Source organism: Leptodactylus fuscus, chromosome 6, assembly GCF_031893055.1.
Source record: "Leptodactylus fuscus isolate aLepFus1 chromosome 6, aLepFus1.hap2, whole genome shotgun sequence".
NCBI classification, from domain to species: Eukaryota; Metazoa; Chordata; class Amphibia; order Anura; family Leptodactylidae; genus Leptodactylus; species Leptodactylus fuscus.
In genome coordinates, this window is record NC_134270.1 from 154227734 (window position 1) to 154254250 (window position 26517).

General features: G+C 45.0%; 1 protein-coding gene across 3 annotated transcripts in view; it reads right to left on the minus strand.

Annotated features, from left to right (window-relative positions):
• ARHGEF12 (Rho guanine nucleotide exchange factor 12) overlaps window positions 1–26517 on the minus strand; it is a 113433-nt gene that overhangs the window by 40275 nt on the left and 46641 nt on the right. For 2 of the 3 annotated variants that reach the window (XM_075277600.1, XM_075277598.1), the window contains 16 exons: window positions 25294–25386; window positions 23699–23812; window positions 21768–21866; window positions 21482–21524; window positions 19988–20093; window positions 19737–19874; window positions 18855–18887; window positions 11978–12092; window positions 10922–11027; window positions 8932–9126; window positions 8696–8822; window positions 7519–7554; window positions 6205–6356; window positions 3732–3878; window positions 980–1065; window positions 445–570 (listed from right to left, as the gene is read on the minus strand). In XM_075277600.1, coding sequence (XP_075133701.1) covers window positions 445–570; window positions 980–1065; window positions 3732–3878; window positions 6205–6356; window positions 7519–7554; window positions 8696–8822; window positions 8932–9126; window positions 10922–11027; window positions 11978–12092; window positions 18855–18887; window positions 19737–19874; window positions 19988–20093; window positions 21482–21524; window positions 21768–21866; window positions 23699–23812; window positions 25294–25386 — 1716 coding nt within the window. The remainder of the gene's footprint in view (window positions 1–444; window positions 571–979; window positions 1066–3731; window positions 3879–6204; window positions 6357–7518; window positions 7555–8695; window positions 8823–8931; window positions 9127–10921; window positions 11028–11977; window positions 12093–18854; window positions 18888–19736; window positions 19875–19987; window positions 20094–21481; window positions 21525–21767; window positions 21867–23698; window positions 23813–25293; window positions 25387–26517) is intronic. The other variant, XM_075277599.1, reaches the window with a different exon arrangement.

Below are 26517 nucleotides of genomic sequence, written 5' to 3' on the forward strand. Positions count from 1 at the left end.
GGGTAAGTTCACACGGAGTAACGTGCCGCGTGACGTGGCACGTATACGGCGTGTGAGACTTTGCGCGCCGTAAAAGCTCTCATTGATTTCAATGGGAGCCTGGTTCGTAAACGCCGCAAAGTCACGGCCGCAAAATAACGCGGCGTATACGATCCAGGCTCCCATTGAAATCAATGGGAGCTTTTACGGCACGCAAAGTCTCACACGCCATATACGTGCCACATCACATGGCACATTACGCCGTGTGAACTTACCCAAGACGCATCTTACTTTACTTTAGAACAACAGGATCAGGCAATCTTACGGGAGAGGCAATCTCCACCGCGCTCTCAGTAGTAGTAGTAATGATCACAATGCCCTTACCACAAGGTGAAGACGACTTATGGGCTGGGTACATGAACGGGCATGCAATATACAAAATGAGTCCAGTGAAATGTAACCTACCTGGACAAACGTTAAGAACTTGATGTCCTTCTTCTGCCGGGACTTTATCATCTCCAAGGCGAAGGGTTGATTGCTACAGAAAGTGGCTACTGCTTGTTTCAGCTTCTCCTCCTCAGGTCCACAAAACTACAGAGAAAGACATTCTGAATTAGAATGATTCCCCATAGAACAAAGCAGACTCGAAGATTTTGCGCTGACTAAAGCCGGGTTCGCACAGGGTTTTTTGGACTGGATTTTGAGGCGGAGGCTCCGGAATAGGCCCAAATGAATTGGCCTAGTCAGGAGGGAGTGTTCGCGCCGCAGATTCTGCGGTGGATTCCGTTGTGGAATCCGTGGCAAGAAAGGGCAGGTCACTTCTATTTTCTGTGAGCGGCAAAAAAACACTAGCGGGAAAAAAAAGAAGAAAACAGGTCCCAATGAAGTCAATGGGAGGCAGTTTATCGAGCCGGATTCTGACGCAGATTCCGTGTCAAAATTCGGCCCAAAAAACCCCGTGTGAACCCGGCTTAACAGGGCAGTTGTCAGGAGAACTTACCCAGCTTAACACATCATCACCAATTTGTTTAATGACAGAGTTTTCATAACGTTTTTTGACGGCTTTCATCTGCTCCTTCAGTCCGACTGAAAGTAATGGAAACTAATTAGACAAGGCCATAAAAAAAAAATAAAAAAAACAAAACAACACAGAATACATTTTGCACCTGTTAACTACTACTATATTTGGTGATATCTACTAAAGGGCTTTGGCATCACAGTAAATCTATCATCAAGAATTTACATCCTGTCTACACAATCTAAACCTTGCAATCCTAGCCGGCGCATGCGCAGACCAGCGACTGTACAAAGCATGCACAAGCTGACGCCATTTACACCTGCAAGAGATCGCACACCTAGCAGAGACAGGAGCAGTGCTGGGTGCAAGTAGTGCTTGTGTCGGAAACCTTCTGGGTTTTGGAGATGCCCTCATTACACTTCCAGCCTCATTTGCATATTGCCAATTAAAAAATGTTGGCCACAATGAGCCTGTGTTTGGCGTATGCTTGGAATATAAGCTAAAAGCCCAACATAGCAATATGATTATTGTAAAGCGGCATTCACACTGCCACCGCTGCCCGCTGTAAACCCCAGGGAAACCGGACAGCTAAATGCTTATGAGCGGTCGGCTTTAAAACCCATTCACTTGAATGGGTTTTAAAGGGGTATTCCCACGTCGCATACTCACCCGTCTTCGATGCTGTAAATTCTTCTTTCTTCCGGCTTTGTTGCGTCATTGGTGGACGGGGTTACATATGCAAAGCCAGCAGCGAGAAGTCGTCGCTTCTATGCCGCTGGCCCTGCGTGTGCGCTCCCGATGCAGCTAGGCATCGGACGTACAGCCTTCACAATGTAATAAAGACCTGGCATCCGCTGTAATAGAGAGGCGGATGCCGGGGAGTGTTAGACGCCGACACAGGTGCCTGCAACATCGCTACGCTCCTGCCCTGCATGAAGCCAGCAGCGGCAGCAGTGATGCTGCTATTCCGCTCCTCTGCCCCCCTCTCCCCTCCGGAATAGCAGCAATAGTAGCGATGTTGCAGGCACCTGTGCCGGCGTCTACACTCCCCGGCATCCGCCTCTCTATTACAGCGGATGCCGGGTCTGTATTGGTGGCCTCTTCCCCCCCCAAAGTATAAACTACCCCCCCCCCCCCCAGGCTCGCTCCCGTGCACTTAGCTCCTCCTCCCTCCCCCCTCAGAGCAGCAGATACATCACTTGACTTTTGAGCAGATAAGTCAAGGGATGTGTCAACAATGAATTGAATAAAGTAAGATAGTGGACAAACAAAGCAGTTTTGCTGAAGCAGTGTATTTAGGAAAAGTCTTACATTCACATTATCAAGCAGTATAGATAGGATCCTTGTGATGGGACAATCCCTTTAAAGGTGACCGCCTGTATACGTTTTCAACCTCTCCGCCTGGAAACCATTTTTTTCCGCGGACACAAAGTCCCAGGAACACCATGTGAACTCCGCTTAAGAGGTAAATTTGTGCTGACAGGCTAACAATCATATAAAAAGGGGTTATCCAGACTTCAATATGGCAGCCCTGCAGTACCAGTACCTACACTTATGGCTCAATGATAGGCAATCAATCCTAGAAACCGAATAACCCCTTTAAAATTGCAAAAACCCTCCCAAAAATGTCGCTTTTTTGTTTGTTTTTTTTGCCGAATCCTAGCGCATATAAATATTCCTGACACGTATCTCCGATGCCTTATGTACATTTTAACCCTTTAGCGATCTAAAACATTGTGGCCGTAAACCAGTAACATCTTATCCCTCTCTGCGTCCCCGCCTTCAGATTTTTTTCCCATTTTACTTCATTGTAGTTTTACGAGACCTTGTATTTAGTGGGCACCTAGTAAGACTTTATGATCAGTTTTTATTACGTTATGTTTTTGAGAGGTGAGATGAAGAGAAAACATCAAATCTGGCGTCTGAATTTTAAGGTCTATGGCGTTTCTCATGTAGAGTAAGTAAGGTACTAATTTTATTTTATGGATGCGGTGACACCAATTTTGTATTTCGTTTTTCATCAAGACGGGAGAAAAAGTTTGTTTTTGCAAAACGACTTATACGGGGCTCAATGGCAAGTATGCTTTCTGATAATGGGAAGGGGGGGGGGGGGGGTAATATAATAAATAAATGTCCATGATAACCCCTCCATTGTGGACATCTGTAGAGACAGGGACAGGAGAATAAAACATCCTGCTCCCCCCTTGCATGGCCAGCTGCACATGTTCACTTGCACACTGGTTGAAGTGAAGCCGCGAGAACATCCAACACCACTTTAACCAGCGATATCTCAAAATCTAGGCGGACAAAAGTAGAAGCTCCGCAATTGTACTCCATGAATAATGATATGGCAAACACAAAGTCAATACTTTCAGTATGATAAGACCATATGAGCAATGTATGTCATAGTCACCAAGACAAGGAAGTTGGGATCACCAAATCCAACCTAAGGATCGAGGCTCAGAGGTCACAGCCAAAATGTAGGTGAATTTAAAAAGACACCTACATTACAGTAAAAGCCCAACACTTGTCTTGTATGAACACACAATAAAGACTATGCTTTTATCTGTATCTTCAACCCTGGGGTCATGTTGTTCTTGGGTTGCATGGAGCCAAAGGGAGTGCAGCTAGTTGACGGTTGGTTCTGAGGAATACTCTTATCTTAGTAGTGATGTATAGATTATGTTGTACACTGGTTACCACAACGTTTCATGACATGACGGTTATTACTCACCATGAAGCTCTAGGATCTCCTCCAGATTGGAAAACACACTTCGCGTTTCGGCAGGTGTCAGGAGGCTCTCTCGGATCACTCTTTGGTGGAACACTTGGTTGAGGACGTTAAGCGTACGGACGTGTGCTCGCTCCGTATAGAATAGCTCTGAAAAATTATAAAGAATACGATCAATGTTCACCAACGCAAATGATGAGAAGAATATTTGTCAGGGCGCCTTACGGACAGGGGGTTAATGTCACCGCCACCAAGTCTCTCTTTAGGGCTAGGTCACACTGGGTTCCGCGTGAACATATTCCGTTGCAGTGCACCGGCATCCCTTCGCAGCTTTCCGCACCAGATTAAGCTCAAATGAATGGGCCTAGTTGGGAGGGAGGTGTCGCGAGGCTGAATGAGCCACGGAATCCGCTTGAAACAAGGGCTCTTCTTTTTTTCCGCGAGCGGGAACATACCGCTAGTGCAAAAAAGAACACTAGCGGTCTACATAGACCTCTATTATAAGGGGTGGATTTTGAGGTGGATTCGGCGTCAAAATCCGCCCCCTCTTGCCCAGTGTGAACGAGCGCTTTGTTTGCTACAGCGATGATGTTCTATACATAAACATGGCCACCGCAGCCAATCTCCAGCCTCAGCAGCCCAATGCCGTACACACTTGCATCACGGCCAGTGATAGACAGCAGAAGCGGTCACATGAATTAACCCCTGTGTTCTGTACAGGACTTAGTCTGAAATAGTATATAGTCTTGCCTAAGGGCGCCTATATTTCTTGTTTGCTTTTAGAGTTGATTTCTAGGGTTAGCGTTCCTTTAACTTCCCAGACAACCCCTTTAAATCTAGGTTACGGTCTCCGCTGCCTTGTTTTTCCTGCGTACTGTCCACGTGTATTGATCTTCTGGCCATAAAATATTCACCCGTTGATCCGTTCCGATCAGTAGTTGTGTAAATGAAGGATTTATAGGCATGGGGTTGCACAATTTCCCAGTTCAGCAGAACTTGAGGACAACATCGGCACGCGGCGTTCCCCGGAGAGAAGAGCCATTTCTGGCCCAGTCTGTCAGACGTGTATGCAGCTGCAGTGGGAAATGATTTCTCCGGCGTCTAAATCTTGATACTGCATATAATCCGCTCTAGGGAAGCATTATGCAGGAGTCTGATTCTAGCTTATTTCATTTTCTGTTCCATATCCCGGCCATAACCATATAACTGTTTAATGCAGCATAAAAACTGCATTTACACATAAAATAGGAGAGATGACTTCTGGTCAAGGCACTTATTGTGTATACACAGAGGTGTGCTGTACATTAAAGAGTAGCCTCACCGCTCAGGAGCGATCCATCAGGATTACAGCTGACCGTACACCTTAGATGGATGACGGCTGAACACTTGCTTGTCTGACGCTCCAGATCCATCCCCGGGTAAGTATGGTGTTGTTTGGTTTACCCACACACATCACATATCCATTATCTATAGTATGGTTGATAAGTGTCTGACCCCTAGGGTTCCAGCTGATCACCACTAGGGAGTGGAATGGCTACCAGTCCATTTAATTCTATGGCAGTGACAGAAAGAGTACAGGGCATTGTCAGTCCCACAGAAGCGAATGGAGCATTCATATAGGAGACCTTCATTTTTGGTGGGACACTTGGAGGTCAGACATTTAGCCCCTTTATCCTGTGAACACTGCAGCATTTCTCCATTTGTGTTCCTCTCCTTCATCCTTTCCAGGCCTGACAACATACAAGACATCCAAACACGGCGCCAAAAGGGTTTCTCCTTCTCTGCAATGTACATAGACCATCATAGAAGAAATTTTCTGTATGAATATGGATACCGTATAAAACTTGGAGGGGTCGTTAGATCAGAGAGAATCCCTTTTAGATTCGAGATGTGGGTCTCGCTCCTGGCCCCCCTGCATAAACACGGACGGACGGACGGCTTCAGTACCATTATGGATGTCCTTGTGCTCCATTACATCCTCTGGGGTGCTTCTGATTCCTTCTTAAAACACCAACGTAAAGGACTTCTATGATCTATCACCAATAATAAACTTGCAGCTCAGTCCCATTCAAGCGAGCGCAGCTCTTGTTCAATGGACACAGTGCTCACCTGAATGCCGCAGTCTACTAATAGGATCCGATCAGTGGGGTCCTTACCCCTTGCACCCACAAAGCATTGTGTGGAGTGGTGGAGGTCATACATGTCTAGTCCAACCACCATGGTGGAATGATTCCTTTTATTGTGTATGGCAGGGGTTAAAAACCATGGCACTTGAAGCAGCAGTACTAAACACATTAGGTGGACGTGATGAGGGATAGTGAACAGCGGGGGGCGCCATAACAAGTCTGTAAGAGCAATATCTAAATACAGGAACATTTGTTGAGGATTGCATTTAGAATGTTGTCCTGTAAGGTAATACTCAATCCCAGCACAACCCCTTTAAGGCACCCTAATAACACCCTAGGGTTACTCTTACCATGTATGACCTCTTGCTGTTTGATCTCGTGTGGTTTTAGTCCCTGTAAAACATCTCGGCTGACCAGTTGCTGCCAGTTTGGAGGATCCATCTCCAGGTCTAGATCAGGTTCATCTTCGCTCTGAGTGTCTCCAATGGCCAAGCTCTCCAATCTAAAATGGAGGGTGAGAAGGATGTGTATTAATGTGCGGTCCTCAATGTCTGTACATGAGAAGTACTATGGAGAAATAGCATTCTTCACAGATCAGATATTCACAGTTCAGCGCCTCAAATACACCAGCGCCATAAAATACAACAAAACAGAAGAATGACCAGCAGGTGCGGAGTAAATACCCCTGAACCTGGTGATGACCCCTGTACGAAGTGGGTGTGCAGATGAAGCAACTCCTTTAACTTAAAGGGGTTCAAATTTTGATGACCTATCTTTGGAATAGACCATCAGTAATGGGGTTCAATACAAGGGACCGCCACCGATCAGCTGTTTGAAGAGGCTGCGACCACTTTCCCGTGCCAAAGACTTCAGGGTACAGCAGCTCAGTCCTATTTCAGTGAATGGGACTGATTTGCAATACCAAGCACAACCCCTATGAAATGTATAGCACTGTGCTTGCTATTAAATGAAGATACTGCAGAGCTGGGGTCAGCTGATTATCGGGGGTCCTGAGTGTCAACAATCACATATTGATGTCCTAATCCTTTAAAAGGGGTTGTCCAGTTTTGAGTATTGATGGCCAATGCTTAGGATCCGATACATGGGATTAGATTACTTGTGTTGAGACAGCACGGCCCCTGGTATTGTTTACATACTTTCCTCATTGAAGTCTATGGAACACAACTGCAGTACCTACGCTCACTGCTATGGTTTGCACGGAAAGGCCGAAACACAGCTCCCGGAATATGAACAATAGTCTGTACTGTCTCAGTACAGCTGATCTGCGGGGGTCCGAAGTCTAGGCCGTCAATACTAGAAACTAGATAACTCCTAATATATCCATTGTTAGTGGTATCAATGCTAATGCATGAAGGAATGATGAATGAAGAAACCTCATGTGCATTCTTTCACGTCCCTTTTATGGTAGCCATGAAAAAGCTCAGCATGCCTGCTTGGCTTACTGCCATAGAAGTGTATGGAGAGAGCCAACACACACGCGGTGTGACACCTCTCCAATCAGCCCGTCACCAGGAGGGGACCTCTGTACTAAAGAAAAATACAGGCCCCAGAGGTGAGAATCACATCTATAAGACATTTATAGCATATGCTGTACAATTAAGATGGGAATACCTCTTTAAGGAGAAGGGGGGGGGGGGACTTACTTTCGTGAAACTTTTGGTGTGCCATGTTCACTGAATCTAGGGAGTAAAAACAAAAGAAAGACAATAAGTCATTGCCTTTACAAACATTTGCAGTCAGTGTTCCTCCACCATGATGGGACTGCCGCCAGCACCTAGCAGATCAGCTCACCCCCACACATAGGTTATGGTTACCTGAATCAATCTAATGGAGTTTCCCCTTGTGAATCGGCGTCTCTGTTGTCCATAAATCCCAACTTGTATCAATATGCAAGAGAGTTCTTCGGGGCAATGAAGGAGGTGCCACTTACATGCCCTCAATGCTCCAAAGAGATCATTTGCATACTCACAAAAATGGTGATAACTTGGCAACGGAGGTAATTTACAAGGGGATAACCCAATATGATTCAGGTGACCCTAACCTATCTATCTGCAGGGCTGGATTGATATGCTGGTTGCTGGTGACAGACTCCCTTTTTAAAGGGGTTGTGCAGGTTTACTATGCACCCAACCTCCACACATTAGGTGCAGAGAGAAGCGCCCGTACCCTGGATGGGACAGTCACTGGGACATCCCTCTTGCTACGTGTCAGATGGTTGCATTGACTACTGTCTTGTACTTGGATCTTCTCCATATCCAATGTCAGATTAAAAGAAAAGACCCTGCAAAACCCCACTATAGCATTTGGAAAATAGTGGGGGGGGTTTTGGACAAGAACTTGACTTGTGTTCATAGAGACTAAGTCAACCCTACAGCAGTGTTTTCCCATTGTAAAATTGCCATTGCAAAATCCACCCTGAAATTGGGTGGGTTTTGCTGCAGCTCAATGGTTTAAATCCTGCGGTAAAACAACAGGAATAATTGATAATACAATTACCGTAATTTTCAGACTATAAGAAGGGTGCATCTTATAGTCTGAATGTGGCCGCCCGGCATCCGCCTATTACAGCGGATGCCGGGGAGGGTTAGACGCTGGCACAAGTGCCGGGGCCTGCGACATCGCTATGCTGTTGCGCTGAGACATCGCTACGCTCCTGCCCTGCAGGAAGCCAGCAGTGGCTGGCTTCCTGCAGGGCAGGAGCGTAGCGATGTCGCAGGCGCCGGCACCTGTGCCGGTGTCTAACTCTCCCCAGCATCCGCCTTTCTATTACAGCGGATGCCGGGTCTGTATTGGCGGCCCCTTCCCCCCAATAGTTTGTACCGATCGCTGTCTTTCACTTCTTCATGCAAAAGGTCCAGAGGAGAAGACGGGAAGTCAAATAGGGAACCGGAAGTCCGAGAACTGCCATCACAAGAGTCGGTGGAGTGAGACCCATCAAATTTCACACCTACCAGAAAGAAAAAGAAGAAACCCATAAATGTGTCTGTAGAGCAAATGTAACATTCTGATAAATCAGGGTTTATGATACTTCCACCATAACTACATGGTGAACTCACCTCCCTCCAGTTCCCGAATACCATCTGGGGAGCTGTAAGTACTATTAGCTGAAGGAGAGAAGGAGCTGAAAGAAGAATCATGGCCGTCCACAGAACCACCGCTAATACGCAGTCTGCTCTCCGCCGGCTCCGGGCTGCTGGACGATGACGTGGATAAGTGCTTCGGGTGTTTCTGCATTTGCAACGCCCTCGAAACTAGAACAGAGGGAAAATTGGAACAAAGCAAGCTATTACAGTGTATGATAACCATTGAGGATACAGAATGAACCCACACAAACGTTGCAAATGCGTGCCAGGACTTGTTTACAGTGTGTTCCTCTGCACAGCTGCATTCACTGTTTTGCAGACTTAGGTTCTGAAATCTCAGAATGTTAAATGCCTGCAAAGCTGGTGATCTGCCCCCAGGCAAGTGTCATCTTTACTTCAGACACTGTACAGATTTTGATGTAGCCCACCACCAGAGCCTAATGCTTCGTTCACACTTGCGCTTGGTGTCCGGTGTGTGTATTCCGCCGGATTTCCGTCTTCAGCCCAGGGGAAATTGGACAGTGGACGAAAACCTGGCGGTCAATATTAAAACGTTTGCAAAGGTGAACGCCGGAGTCCGCCTGCAGCCTGTCCGCAAGGAAAAACCGTTTTTTTTTTTGGCCAGACACAACGTCGGACATGCAGGACTTTGTGTTCGGATAATTAAAAAAAAAAAAAAAAAAAAAAAAGCGGTTTCCCCGCAGAGAGGCAGCGGGTGGACTCCGGCGGAAACCTTTACAAACCCATTCAAGTGAATGGGTTTTAAAACTGACCGCCAGGTTTCCGTCTCCTGTCCAGTTTCTCAGGGCTGAAGACGGAAACCCGGCAGAACGCAGACACAAGACACCGAGCGCACCCTAACTCCAGCTCTGACCCCTTCATAAATGGCCGACAGCCACGGTCGGTCAGAAGCCGAAAGATCCTCTAATTCATTAATAGTCCAGTGACTGAATCCTATTATATGTAAATATGTATCAAACTATACATCTAATTATTATACAATATCAATAATGGTTCAATATAATCAAAAACAATTCCTCACCATATTTTCAAGCTACAGTAACTTTTTCCCTACTCTAATTCTACCCCAACTCTACAGATTCCGGTCTACAACAAAATAAAAGTTCATGTTATGCCATAAGTGTCTTATAGTTGGGGATCACCTACTGGAATAAATGGGAGCCAGCTTTACCCCTCTTCCCCTTCTAGTAAAACTGTTGTCCTGCTCTCCCTAATAGTCAGAGCAGCCTCTACCCCTTACTTTCCTAGTAGTCACAGCAGGCACCCTTTCCTTACAATACATTTCCAGTACTCATAGCGGGCTGCTCTTACTTCCATCTGGCCTCATCACTAGCCCATGGCCACCTGACGGCTGGAGCTTGATGTGGTCCACAACAATAACTAAATCCAGGGATCGTGTGTTGAGTGCAATGTAGGAGATGTAGGAACAAGGGAACAAGTCGCAGGGCTGTGAAGTCGGGGTACGGGTCGTGCAATTTGGGCTAGTTTTCAGTGGCATCTTACAAGGAAAAAAGTCGAGAAATTGGGGCTTCAAAATAATATGATTACTTCTAGTTATTCAATTATTACGGTAATATAGTACGTCTAGATGTATATACTTTTTTCAGCTGCCATTAGAGTCGGGCTGTGAAAAAAAAATAGAGTAGTGGGCTGATTTTCTCACTGTCATTGTATCCCAGGGGTAGGGAACCTTTGGCTCTCCAGCTGCTGTGAAACTACAACTCCCAGCATGCTCCATTCACTTCCATGGGAGTTCCCAGAACAGCAGAGCCAGTATGCATGCTGGGAGTTGTAGTTTTGCAACAGCTGGAGAGCCGTACGTTCCCTACCCCTGTTGTATCCCATGGTGTGAGTTTTTTACAGCCCTGAATAACCTTTGACCCTCCCTGGCTATGGTGTGATATTTATAGGGAAAACCAAAAGGTAGGTAAAACACACTTACTTGCATTACTATCTTGCCGGCTTGGCCGCCGCGGGGGGCCTAAGATGCTGGAGAGCCCTCGACGTTTCCACTTTTCTTCTCCTTCTTTATCCTTCTTCATGCTTTGCTGCAAAAAGAAAATGATTCTTTTAGTATATTTATGCTCAGAGAGATAAAGGTTATGATGCATATGTATACAAAATGTGTCCATAGCTGACTTCAGTGATGATGACAAGCTGGTCCTGGCCAGGAAGGAAAAAGAGGGGAAAAAAACAGATGGCTCAGCTATATAGGAAGCTTAGATTAAGGGTTTTTCCCTTTTCAGTGTCCTGCACAGAGGGTTTTTCTCTCCGCCACTTTCAGTATGACAATGGCAGTCACCCGGCGGACCCCATTATAAATCAATGGGGTTTGCCCGTATCCACGTTTAACCGTTGTTTTAGCAGTACAGCTCTCAATCATTCAGGTGCCCCGGCAGAGTCTGAACGACAGAGAGCCCGGTGCAGACGTGAACCTAATCTCACCTGAACATCCAGAGGTCCTGGTGTCGGACCCCTGCCGATCATTAATCAATAACCTATCCCAAGGGCAGGTCATCAGTTAATAAATCATAAGACAGTTCATAATTAGAGATGAGCGAACACTGTTCGGATCAGTTGATCCAAACAGCACGCACCCATAGAAATGAATGGAAGCACCTGGCACGTACACTTTGCCGGCGGCCGGTCGCTGTGCCAGGTGCTTCCATTCATTTCTATGGGTGCGTGCTGTTCGGATCGACTGATCCGAACAGTGTTCGCTCATCTCTATTCACAATATGCCGCAACGTTCAAGGGTATAACATTGTAAAAGAAGAACAAAGTGCTACAGACAGACAGAGGCCTATGTACGTTATGATCGCTTCTATCAAAACTGGCTCTTCAGTTGCACTACACATCACCACCCTTAGGGGGCATCTAACTAGAGAGTTTGAGGAGCACTCAAAACCAAAAAAAAAAAATGTAAAAAAATTACAGAATACCTGCCAAGAACCCCTCTGCAGGTGAGGCAGATTTGGAAACACCACCTTAATTTTACCTTAATTTTTGGTAGGAATCCAATTCGTCCGCGTCTCTGTTCCAGGAGTCTGGGTTCCTTAACTTTCACTCCAAGGTGCTTCATGTAGGTCAGGATTACATACTGTATAGTGCCGCTGTGCATACAGAAATACAGAAGGACAGAAGTTTAGAAACAGGACGTGTTTTTATTATTTTTCGCCTTAAGTTTCTTATTTTCCCTAACTATGAAATGTCTCCTTCTCCACAAGGCAGATGTCACAAAATCCTCTGAGATAACAAGGCAGTGTTTCTCCCTTTCAGTAGAAAAAGTACCAATTACACCCCGCAGCAGCCCCGTACAAGCCATCATTTCCCTTTTCATCTACAAGATTGAGGCCGAGCGAACCTGAAAATAGATAAACAGATGCGCTGACCTCTTCATCTAAGGAAAGGGAAGAGAAAATCCCGGCAGAGTCTTCTCCTAATGAACGGTATTCTTACAATATCAGACATTGATCAGAAGTAGAAATACAACAACAGTATATGAAATAGCGCTAGAACGTTATCTGGTCAGAAGGACGATTTTTACCGTCCTGCCAGTTAAAGGGAATGTGTCACGAGAAAATGGCCTAATGTCTAATCCAAGTGTGTAAAATTCTACAGATTACTTTAAGAATTTTAGATGGTTTTTGAAATGTTCTTAGTCATTAAAGGGATTCTATCATCAAAATGCAATTTTTCCTGAGTACCACGTCGGAATAGCCTTAAGGGCTAGTTCACACAGGGACAAGGGAGCGGATTTTGACCGCGGATTTCACCTCAAAATCCGCCTCCATACAATGGAGCCCTATGTGAGACGCTAGCGTTCGATTTTCCACTAGCGTTTTTTTGCTGCTAGTGGGAAGAAAGAAAAAAAAAAGCAACATGACCTTTTTTCAGGCGTTTTCCACCTGAAGAAATGAATAGGAGTCAATGGGAGGCGGAACGCCTCGTGGTTTTTGGTTGTGTTTTTTTGCCGTGGCTTTGGCAAAAACGACAACGTGGTTTTTTACGGTCCATTCACTGTCCGGGAGGGGAAAACTGCCTGGAGTGTTCTGAAGCGATTTTCACCTAAAACCACTCCAGAAAACGCTACAAAAAACACCTCAAGGTGCAAAAACCACCTTTTTTCAGACCCAAATCAGTGACGCGGTTTTCACGTGTGAACTATCCCTAAGAAAGGCTATTTTTCTCCTACCTTTAGATGTCTTCTCCGGGCCACCGTTCGTTATAAATCCCGGATTTCTTCGGTATGCAAATGAGTTCTCTCGCAGAACTGGGGATGGGCCCCAGCGCTCAAACAACACCAGGGGCGTCCCCAATGCTGCGAAAGAAATCTCCAGCGCCGCCTCCATCTTCTTCTGGAACGGCCTCTCTTTGCATCTTCTTCTAGGCCTCAGGCAGCCCACTGCGCATGCCTGCCGGCCACAAGAAAGTGGCTGCTTACAATACTTTGCCCTAGGCCTAGAAGTTTGAAGCCAGCGCCGGAAGAAGATGCGAAGAGTGGCCGTAACAGAAGAAGATGGAGGCGGCGCTGGGGAGTTCTCTCACAGCATTGGGGACGCCCCCAGTGCTGCCAGAGAACTCATTTGCATACCGATGAAAACTGGGATTTATACTGAACAGTGGCGCAGAGAAGACATCTAAAGGTAGGAGAAGAATAGCCTTTCTTATTCCGACATGGTACCCAGAAAAAATTGCATTTTAATGATAGAACCCCTTTACCTATAATTACAGAAATCTTTGCTCGGCAGTTGTCACTGGGCTTTACAATAGGCTGTCCATTCCTGTTCTGTAGAGATCACCTCTCTGCAGTCATCTGGACAGGCAGGTTTACAATGACAAATAACACCTATCTGTAGATATCACAGGATCCACCATTCATGGGAGATGGTGGCCACATCTTATGGATTCTCTTTCACCTCAAAAAGTCATCTCGGGGCCTGCGATACTGGGAAAAGCCTCTCGCTGATTTAGTTGCCGATGTCGTGAAGGAAAATTCATTCTTCCATTCCCCTGTTACTTAAATCTGCCATTAGATGGTTGTCTGGCCTTGCCAAAATTGTCGTCATAGTCAATATTTCTCTAATATGTATGGCCACTTTTATTCACCTCTACCTCATGAGAGGACATACATGTCCGGCCAAGCTGAACATGCATGTATACAGGCTTAAAGTCAAGAAGGAATACTTGTCGGCCAAAAAGCAAAGCTCCCTATGGTTTATATGGTCACCTTAAGGTAAATGGCATATTGCTCATTCTTAACATCAAAGGGAGTCTGCCAAGTGCAAACCGGTAACTGATATGCAAATCAGCCTGCAAGTGCATCAGAGGCGGAGCCCGATTTGCTCGAAGTGCCTATAGCCAGTTATAAATGCTATGGTCCATTCCAGGAATTGATGCCAAATGTCTCCCGTTTAGCCATGATGGACATTTTTAGCCTTGGTCTGCATCACAGCAGCCAGTAGGCAAATCAGGCCCCGCCCACAATGCACTTGAGGTGCGTTTTGGATATCCATAGAATGAGGATTATGTCTACATTGCCTCATCGCCTTGTGGCTACCAGGCTAAGTGCTCGAGCACCTTCAACATCTCAATTATACTCTGGGAATAACCTTCAAGATTGTGACAACGTATACGATAAGTGTCACTACATAGAAGACGCGCTGATGAAGAGATCTCCTTCCAATGTGGACACTATATCTTCAGATGACCTCACTGTCTGAGAGCCTCTATTAATCCCAATCTGATTGTGCGTTCAATATATCGGATAATCTGAAAGGTTTGAGGATGTGATAAATGTTTGAACCTATAACAGAGAGTAGTGTTGGCTGCTTGACGTCTTCCAATCAATTCATGATAATAAGGCTTTTCTATCCTCAGTTCCTTGGACCCCTCATGGGATTCGGTCTTTTACGACAAACCCAGCAGATCCTATCCAAACATACACAATTTTACAATAATACATCTTATTTATATAGCGCCAACATATTCCACAGCACTTTACAAACTGTACAGATTCATTCCTGGGTAGGGTGACTACGATAATAAAATATCCCATTTTCCTCTTTCGCGAGGTTGAGAGAAGGTAAAAGGTATAATTTTGCTTTTTCAAGTAAGGATAACTAATTATGCATAAATGTTCCCAAAATTCTCATGGAAGCATGTGTAGCCTTCAAAGAGGACCTTTCATGTCCTCCTGCACATCTGATTTTATATATCGCGCACTGACGGCTTTCCCGTTCTGTGCCCTGGGGCTGCAGATATTGGTGCCCTTAGTTTTGGCACTGATGTCTCCCCACTGTCAGAAGGGCGTTCCTGACAGTCTAGTTGGGCTGTGAAAAACGTCTTCCCTGACAGTACTCATTCATAGCTCTGTACTGTCAGAGGGGTCGTTCCTTACCGACCAGCCATGGCGCTGAGAGCTGAAGAACGCCCCTCCCCTGACAGTGCTCCTCAATAGCCCTGTACTGTCAGAGGGGGCGCTCCATACCGACCAGCCATGGCACTGAGCGCTGAAGAACACCCCTCCCCTGACAGTACTCATCCATAGCTCTGTACCGTCAGAGGGGGCCTTCCTTACCGACAAGCCATGGTGCTGAAAAACGCCCCTCTCCCGACAGTGCTCCTCCATAGCCCTGTACTGTCAGAGGGGGCGTTCTGAGCACTGTTGGCTTTCCAGCGGTATATAAAACCGCATGTGCCTGAGGACATGAAAGGTCCTCTTTAAGTAGAGATAAGTGAATCTTGATCTTGCCGCGTGGGAGCTGTACCCACAACATACATTTTAGGACCACCCACTGAATATTTCCAAAGCTAGCTCCTCCTGCAGATACGATCGCACATACAAAGTGTCAGGTTCCCTTTAAGAAAGTTGCTGTTTTATATTTATATCATAAGATTAATTTGCACAAAATTCAGAATCCCCTTTTAGTCTTGCCCGGGGGGCCTGAGGGAGGAAAATCCCTTCCTCCAAATAAGCACGATTTTGAGAATTACAGGAATGGCTGTGCAGCACCGAAGAGCTCTGGGCTGTAGAGGATTTACTTCAATCAGGCAGAACTACACGAGTCCCAAAGTGCCCCGGCCGGCAATCTTAATTCTTCTCCCATCAGGACGGCACAGAACAGGCCCGAAATCTGCATTTCCTTCCTTATTAGAGCACAATTGGGGATAATTTGTAGCAGAATATCCACATTGCGCTATTTATGTCTAGTAATACCAGTGCCTCGAGTGGTAATACTACAGAAAATATTCTGGAAAACTCTTAATAAAATTGTAATTATGCCACCTGCCTCGTAATAAAACGACTGCAGACGCACAATAGCATCAAAATAGCTCCAGTAAGAATAACAAAATAATAAAATATCACAAATTAGGATTTAGATGGGACCTGTCATCAGGTCTGAAAAGCCCAATGATATCATCTAACACTCTGGGCATTTTGTTATCCAAACATGTTCAGCTATTCCAAAGATATAAGCCCTATCGAAGTCAATGGAAATTAGGATCTAGAAGCTAAGTGAAACTACAGAGAGACCACTATATGGCCGCTCACTTGGCCAGCATGCCCTTATTTACATATGCTTTAAAAGGGCTTATATCTTTGGAATAGCTGAACAGAGTTGGAAACAATCAAAACACCAAAGTGCTCAAAATGCAATGAGTTTCTGCTGCAGTCTTTTCCGCAGCAACTTTTTTTCTGCGGCACGCTATGTGGGGCCTCAGCCTAAAGCGGTTGTCTCAACGTTTAAAGGGATCCTATCATTTAAACACATTTTTTTCTGGTTGACACGTAGGAATAGCCTTAAGAAGGGCTATTCGTCTCCTACCTTTAGATGTCTTCTCCGGCCCGCTGTTCGCTTGAAATCCCGATTTTCGCCAGTATGCAAATGAGTCATCTCGCAGCACTTGGGGCATCCCCAATGCTGCGAGAGAACTCTCCAGCGCCGCCTCCATCTTCTTCAGAAATGGTGTCTTGACGCGTCTTCTTCCGGGGGTTGGCTTCAAACTTCTAGGCCTCAGGCAAAGCAGACTGCGCATGCCTGCCAGCCACAAGAAAATGGCTGCTTACAATACTTTGCCCTAGGCCTAGAAGTTTGAAGCCACCGCCAGAAGACGACGCGTCAAGACGCCGTTCCTGAAGAAGATGGAAACGGCGCTGGAGAGTGCTCTCGTAGCATTGGGGACACCACCAGTGCTGTTTGAGCGCTGGGGCCCGCCACCAGTGCTGCGAGTGAACTCATTTGCATATAAGCTAAAACTGGGATTTCTACCGAACGGTGTCCCGGAGAAGACATGTAAAGGTAGGAGAAGAGTAGCCTTTCTTAAGGCTATTCCTACGTGTTAACCAGAAAAAAATGTGTTTAAATGATAGGAACCTTTTAAAGTTATCCCATATGCACAGCCTATGGCAGGGTTCCAACCCCTTACGAACAGACAGCTATTATGGCCATATACATAGACCTGTAGGTATTACCTTTGGCTTTGCACGTATGATCAGCCTCATATACAATAGGAATAACCAAGCATCAAGATCGAGGAGATCATCACTGCCGACACTGAAAATAATGGGAGGCAGATTCGGACCGGAAGACCACCTCAAATTCCATCTTGAATTTCACAGTGTGAACATACCCCTAGGCATATTGCTAACAGGGGAAATGTATTATTGGTGGGTCAGCATGATTTCATGTCAGGGTGCGAGAGGGACCAGGGGTCCAAGAAAAATAGGAGGAAGACGCTCTAAACATGGCTACCGATCATGAAATTCAAGTAGCAGAATAATAGTACCAATTGCTATAATCCTGGAAACAAGCAATAATGTCATACAACTACCAGGTTTTTTTATTGTGCTGCAAAAAATAAAAAAATCCCCAGAGACATATTTAACCTCCTTTTAGTGTCGCTCAGCACTGAATTTATTAGGTGGGATAGTCTACGTATAAAGGAGAAGCGATAAAACGTGCAGCTTTCTTACCTTGACCCTGTTATTAGCGGCGAGTAGCTAGCTATTATACCGGATACAGTTGCCACAGAAACAAAAACTTTATTTTCTAGTGTTTTTTTATGAATTACTGTGAAAATGCAGCCTGTTGCAAGATATAGCGCAGATAGTTGTATAGGTTTCTGAGTAAATAATTATTATAATTGTATTTTACCATCCCTGTTTATTCTGGGTTTAGGAGTCAAGGGGACGGTCTCATTCTGTAGGCAAGAACCGCCCACTGGACTCCTAAGGGATTTCAGTCAATAAATGACCAAGTTAATCAGATCTTTTCCCACAAATCTATATATCAATCTGCTCAGCTCCTCCTGCTCTATTCAACGTGACAGGTTCCCTTCAAATAGGTCATCAGTATCCAATCGATTTATGGAGCCATATGGGCAGATCTGGTGGCCGCTGCAGCAGATCTAAATCTAACATTAATATCCATTAACATTAGATTGGTGGGGGTCCGAAACCCAGGACTTCCACAGATCAGCTATTTGAATAGGTTGTAGTGTTTGGCTGAATGTAGCAGCCTCTTTACTGCTCATCAATCACAGCGCCACATACTGGTAGGGGCTGTGCTTGACACAGCAGTTCAGCCTCATTCACTTGAATGGGCCAGAACTACTAACAGGGGTGAATGAATTTGATGTCACCAGCCTGTGAAGAAGAGGCGCACAACCGTGAGCCTCTGTTACTTCAAGCAGCTGATCTGTGGGGGTGCTGACTCCCATCGTTCTCATACCGATGACCTATCCTAATGGTCACCCCCGTTATGTTTCACAGTAAACAATAGGTAATCCCATAATTCTTAGGTAAGTGGTTTTTGTAACCTTAAAACATCATCATTTGCTAAATTACCAATAACCACTATTTAGAAACTTACTATTTGTCATCTTCAGGGGGCTGCGGTGAGACCCTAGGGAAAGAAGAAAAGGCTTAGAAAAATCAACGTTCACCTTTAAGATATATAGAGAATATAACTAAGGTATATACCGCCAATATACCGCTAATATAAGACAAGGATCGAATATCAGCCTCTCACTAGGACCCCTCTCTTAAAGGGGTTGTACAATTTCTACATAAATTGGAGAAAACCAATTCTGCTGTGTAATAGGATAAGCAGCCCATAAATCCCTATAGGACCAAAGAGACCCTTTAAATGTCTGCAAACAGGAAACAACACAAGCAAAGATAGACCAGAGACTTCAAGGGATTCCCCAGGACTTTTTATCCTTAAGATCACTGGATGGCATTGTGTTTGGCAAGTACTGAAGAGGTTGCAATGCTCACCCAAACACTGCAGCCCCTTCACACAGCTGATCAGCTGGGGGCCCAGGTGTCGGACCCCTGACGATCTTTAATTGATGAACTATCTCGAGGATGATCTATATCACTCAAACATGCCATGACCTGATAATGGGCGAGAACCTGACTGCCGGGAACCCAACACATGAGCACAGCTCCACTTACAACCAGAATGGTGATTTCCCACTATGGTACATAGATGTCCATTAGTCAAACCCCACAAATTTTTGGCAAGTAATACGATATTCTACAGTGTGAAAAAATCTTTCCTTAACTAGGAAATATAAGAATTGGCCATTGAGATTGTTTGCTGATCTTGCAGATTTCTGGCCGACTCCACGGGGACAACTACGAGGAGATTTGTCAAAACCAGCACAAACAACAATGAGTTGTTTGTCCACTGTAACCAGTGAGATTCCAAAATCTAACTTTTTGAGGCTAAAATTTCAAAACTACTCACAGAACCTCCTCGATTTTCTGTAGGATCGGCTCCGCACAGATTCTCTCCTTTTCCAGGGTGCTGCGTTCCCGTGAGCGTTCCGCATCCAGTTTGGCCAATTCGCTTTCTGCCAAGGTTAAACCCATGTTGCGTTTTTGCCTGGAGGATGGAAGTCATAGATAGATAGATCATAGATGGAAGTCAAAGAAATTTTTTTTCACGATGAGTTTATTTAGACGTTTGCGCTCCTTTATTAATATCAATAAGGTTACCTAAAGTCCTCTAGAAGTTTGTGGACTTCAGGATTCATCTTGTCTACCATAGTGTGGACATATTGGCGTAATAACTCCTCCGGTATCAATTCTGGACGTCTTTTCTCTGTCGTCAATTGATAAAACCATAGGTTAGAAGGCAATGCGTCGCTTATAGGTAATTCCTATTAAGTAAAGCGGGTGCCACGCTACCTCGGGAAGATGATTCTCCAGAAATAGACTAATAATTTCCTATAACCATCTTCCCAAAAGGTCAGGGGTAATGTATGCAGATTATTGCAGCAATCTAGTCAATACCCCAGAGGGCTGTCAACAGATTGCAGAAAAACAGCAACATTAAGGCCTCATTCACACTGAAGCATTCGACATCACTCTCTGTAAACCAAAGCCAGGAATGAAATCTCTCCAGACATGTCTGTTTCAGTAAGCAGTTCTCTTTTCTATACATTATCTTCTAGAGCATCTGAAAACTTCCAGTCTACAAACTTAAAAATGTTTTTCCCATATGGCAAACGCCATGGGGAGAGAGACAAATCGCAGTTTTGGGGTTTTTTTTTTTGCAATTTTGCCTCCCATTAAAATTTTAATAAAAACATTAGACATTCCCCAAAATGGGATAACAAAAAAGTACATCTAATTCCACAAAAAAGAAGCCTTTATGTATCTCCATACATGGAAACATAAAAAGAAACAAAAACAAAACAACACTAAATAAAATTTGGTATCCAAGGAATCGTGTCAAAAAGTGTCAAAAACGAAAATTCGAAAAATGCCTGCACAGGGAAGAGGTTAAAGGGATCCTATCATTGGATACCCTTATTTTCTCCCTAACACGTAGGAATAGCCCTAAAGGCTTTTCTTCTCCAACTTTTAGAAGACATCTTCACGCCGCCGTTTGGTAGAAATAAGTTCTCTTGCAGCACTGGGGGCATCCACAATGCTGTGAGAAAAATCTCTAGCACCGCCTCCATCTTCTTCTGTGTCTTCTTCCGTCCTGGGTTTCAATTTTTTAGGCCTCAGGCAGAGCTGACTGCACATGCCCAGGCCACAAGAAAATGGCCGCTTACGCAGTAAGCTGGTGTAAGCGGCCATTTTCTTGTGGCCCAGGTATACGCAGTTGGCTCTGCCCGAGGCCTAGAATACTGAAACCCAGGAAGGAAGAAGACACAGGGAGAGGCCGTTCCAGAAAAAGATAGAGGGGTTGCTGGAGAGTTCTCGCAGCATTGGGGACGCCCCCAGTGCTGCGAGAGAATTAATTTGCATACCGAAGAAAACCTGGATTTCTATCGAACGGTGGCGCGAAGAAGACCTCTAAAGGTAGGAGAACATAAATAATTGATTGCAGTGGCTGTGGACAAACTACTCTTTGCATGAGGAGAAGAATAGCCCTTCTTCAGGCTATTCCAACATGTTAGGGAGAAAATAAGGGTATCCAATGATAAGATTCCTTTAAGAATGGTGAAGGCTTGAAGAACTTAAGCATCACCACCTTACCTAATTCAAGGGCGAGGTCTTCTGGAACAGAAACTCGAAGATGCTGTAAGAAGAACATTAAGAACGTCAATATTCACCTAGTACAGTACAACTGTGGGGTTTCGAGGAGTTACATATAACATAATATAAACCAACAGGAATAAAGGTCCTCCAAGCTAGGTCAAGTTCAAAAAGCATATGGTGGATTAAAAGCGGGATAGAGATGGCTAACTTAATATATATATACACACCGTATATATAAAATCTCTAAGTAATAGTTATAATAAAGTTGTATTTTTGTTCTCACCCCGGCCCGCTCTAGGAAGAACTGATAGAACTCAAGAAATACTCTCCGGGTCTCCTTTGGGTTGGTTTGCTGATAAAGGTCTCCGTACAGGTAGCAGAGCTGTGAAAATATAAGAGCGGCCTTCTTGTTAGCTTTCCCAAGGCAACACAGATTTAAAGGAAGTTGTCCAAGAAATATATCCTTGGTTAAACCTTCAGATATTATCCTCAGAAGATAATCATCCTCATAAATCTCTTTCCCTGCACTAGTCGTGGGGACGTTTATTAAGATTGGAGTACGATACGCTGGTCTTAATACACTTGCTCCATACCGTAGGCTGTGATATTAAATAAAGGGCGGCTTTGGACATTTTGGTCAATTGTCCGCCATTGTCTTTTTTTTTTTTTTTTGGAAGGGCAGTATTTGGAGTCATCTGCTTTCAGTTCTATACACCAAGCAAGTATCAGCTGATCAGTGGGGTGTCAGATACCAATCTGATATGGATAGGCTACCCGAAGGATAAGCCACCAAGATATAGTCTTCTTCTTGATTATGAAGAGAACATTTCACCACCTTCACCAAATCTCTGCATCCTTCATTCAGATGCTGCCTCTCCATGGAGAAACCAGTTCTTTCGGCTGGACACAAAGTGCTGCATGTCCGACTTTGTATCCGGCCAAAAAGATGGTTTCCCCGCGGAGAGGCCGAAGGTGGACAACGTTGGGTACCTTTAAAAACCCATTCAAATGAGTGGGTATTAAAGCCGTTCCCTCTCCAATTTCTCATGGCTGAGGATGGAAACCCAGCAGAATGACATAGGGCAGACATCAGGTTCAAGTGTGAACGCCCCCAGAATAATCTATTCAAAGGACCTTTCACCACCTCCACTAAATTGCAACATTCCATTCATGGTGCTCCAATGAATCCGTTGCAATTGGAATTTTTTTTCTCTAGCCCCCACCTCATTCCTGAGCAATCATTGCTATCAATTTCAATTATGCTTTCTACTGTCAAGTGGGTGGTCCTGATTTGAATCAGAGACCTCCCACCTAACAATAGCAGAACTGTGCTGAAACGGAAAGCTCAGGAATGGCGGGGACTAGAGGAAAAAGTTCCAACTGCACCAGAATCAGTGGAGGGGCAACCTACGGAAAGATGCAAGGAGTTGGCGTTATTGTAGTTCAGCCTCATTGACTTCAATGGGACCTGCAAGCAAGTCACCTGATGTCTGAGACCTGTGCAGTGGAAGCAGCACTTACCCAGATGCAAACAGCTTATCTATGGAGGTCCTGGGTATTGATGAGCAATACTTAACCCCATTAATTTAAGTGAATGGGAGCTGTAGTATCAGGCATTAATACTAATAAGAGTACAGAGCAGCACTGGAGAGAGCAGAGTAATAATGGAGTCTCCTGGCTCTAAAGAGCTGATCAGCCGGGTGCAGGGTGTTTTATATAAAGCTGTCATGAACCTCCTAGAAGATTATATAGCAGATACATGGTGTCCGTACTAGTAACCCCATATACATAAGTCACTGACATCTTGTGTAAGGCAGGTATATATGTGCCGCAGAGATCCTGTAAGGTCTCCCACTCAAAATATTGATACCTTCTATGTAAAAGCAAAGCCGCAGTGTGTAAAGTATCCTATCATTAATAAATGACAGACGAGTAGTTGGGCAAATGTCTTTATGCTTTAATGCGCCGTCCTTGCATTAGCTATTCATACAGTAATAAGACCGCCTGAATGTTCAGGTGTTAATGAGCCGGGTTATGCCGGTGTTCACACAAGCCATACTGAGAATACAAATAATGCTAAACAGAGCAGCGGCTGATAATGAAGATGTATTACACAGATTGGAGGTTTTACATCTGCTGTCTATAAGGCCAAGGTTAATAGGAGGTGGAACATCACTTGAAAGATTTATGCTTTTCATGTCTTCTGTTACCTACCAAAGGTGCGGGGTCAAACTGAGAAACTACATGGAATATGAAAACTGCGAGGTGAGCCGGATGAGACTTCAGGAGGTCCATACTTTGGAAGCAGCTACCCTGGTCAGCCACCTGCTGGAAGGAGAGGAACCGAAGTCAGCAACAGGTCAGTCAACTCCTAAAGCTGCCATTACAAGAGTATTAGGGCTAGTTCACACAAAGGGGGCGGACTATGGTGCGTAATCCACGTCATAGTCCGCCCCTCATAATGGTGGTCTATGGAGACCGCCAGGGTATTGTTCTCCGTGAGCGGCAACATGAAGAAGCGTGCTGCCCTTTCTTCAGACAGAGTCAGCCCATTCATTTGAGCCTGCTCCGGAGGGGGAAGCCATGACTGTCGGAAGCCGCGACAGTCGAGTTTTGACCCGAGAGTGACGGGGCTCCCCGTGTCACTCTGTGCCAAAATCCACCCACACACTCCCCGTGTGAACCAACCCTTAGGGTCCATTCACATGAAGGAAAATGGTGAGGAATTTGGTGTGGAATTTTCCACGCTGAAAAAAAAAAAAAAAAGCTAACGGAAAATTCTGCAATGGAAAAAGAAAAAAAAAAAAAAGCTAGCGGCACCCATTGAAGTCAATGTCCGACTTCTCAAGCGGACAGAAAAACCCGACATGTAGGTTTTTTCTGTCCGCTTGAAAAGTCGGACATCTTTACAAGCAGACAGTGAAGGAAGGGCACGGAGTGCAAAAGAACGCACCCGATGCCTATGTAAATGAATGACAAGTGTCACAGACACAGCTAGTGTCCGCTCCTAATGTCCGTGACAGATTTTGAACGGACACTAGGAGCGAACACTACATGTCGGACACCGACGGTAGTGTGAACGCCCCCTTACAGGTGGCCACAAACACTTGCGTAATAGCACCCTTAGGCCAGAAACGCCGCAATTTGCCCAAAAAAATTGTGGCGTTATATAGTACAGGCAAAGTGAATGGGATTCATGCGAATTCCATGCCCCATTTGTGGTTAAAACCGCAGTGTGGACACACTGTGATCTCCAAAACCGGCGGGGTTTTCAAAATCACAGCATGTCAATTATATCTACGGAAACAGCGGCAGCTTTCTCGTACATAGAATTGTAACAGAGAGTCCAGAGGAAAACTGTGAACTTTCTGTTCAAAGCGCTGCAAAAAGAACTGCGATGTGTTCCCGCCACGGTTTTTCCCGCAGCGCTTTAGAACGTCCTGTGGGGCCTTAGCCTTAAAGAGGTTTTCTAGGACCACAAGGTAGGTCATTAGGGGGGACACATGGACCCCACAGCCATTAGTTGATCCAGCTGAACCCTGATGGTGTTAGAAGCAGCTCTGCTCCTATGCAAGTAATAGGTGTAGTGCTGCAGCCCCATCTACTGTATAGTGGTGGTGCCAGGGAACTGCAGTTTTTCGCCAATTACTTGAGCAGTAGCAGAGCAGGATGCAGCCGAATCAGCTGATCACTATGAGACCCCCCATTCATTCATCGGATACTAATGTCTTGTCCTGTCAATAGATCTTCAGTATAAAACCAACCTGGTGGGTGTGAACGCCGCCATAACTGTCCATGTCCTTTATTACCTGCTCTGGTTCAGCATCGAAGTCTTCATCCTCAGCACCAATAATACTATGTGCAATGCGAGCAGAGGGACTGCCCATACTGGACTGAGAATCCTCAAAAAAAAAGAAGACGACGAGACCACAAATAAGTAAACAGGTAATCCCACAGACCTCGGCAGAACTAATAGACAGAACCCACTTGTAAATAAGGGTATGATAGCGTCCTAAACAAGTAACCAAAAACGGGACCCTAACAGATCAGATCTTTGAAGAGACTGAAGGATTTGGATTAAGATTGCGGACCTTTCACTTAATACAAACCATAATGCCATACATTGTATAGTGGCCGTGTCTGGTATTGCAGCTCCGCCCCATTTACTTGATAGGGAATGAGCCATGTAATGCCATGTAATGAAAGCACGGGACATGCTTAACAAATGGGCAATCCACCAATTGGTTAGTGTGCCCAGTACCAGAATGGTAACATTATTCATAAATTTCCATGATGATTAACAGAGGAACGGCACAAAACAAGTTTTACAATTGGGGAATAAAGGATATTGTATGAACATGTCATTTCTAAAGACCCTTTAATCCAAAATCTGGTAGATTGCTGTGACTCTTTCCATCATAGTTAGGTCACATTTTGGCAAAATCCACAACAAAGTGTAATGCACAGGGCAGAACCTCAATCACATGGAGCAGAAAAAAAGCAAGGATGTGATCGCTTGCAACAGCATGCACCAGATTTTGTCCAAATCCGCATTGAAGCAATCTATTATCCAGGTAAATGATACGGATTATGTATCCTTAGGATAGGTCATTTATAACAGATCGAAAGGGGTCTAACACCAGGTACCCCAGCAGATTAGATAGATAGATAGATAGATAGATAGATAGATAGATAGATAGATAGATAGATAGATAGATAGATAGATACGGGGAAAGAGATGGTACTGCAGCCAAGTCCTTTAACAGGTCCTTTAAAATAGGATAGTGAATAGCTTACAAATGCGTGGGGTCTGATCAGAACAGCGGTGTAGTTCTGTCCTCCGTACAGAATGGAGCAGTGATGGGGTAGCATGTGCACTGCTATATTCACTTCAATGGGAGCACCAGAGATAACAGTGCTGTTCTTCAGCGCTCCAAATGAAATGAATAGAGTGACATGAGCTCTGCCCGATCACCGCTTCATTCTATTCCCTTGATCAGTAGGAGTCTGAGCAGTCAGAACCCACTGATTTG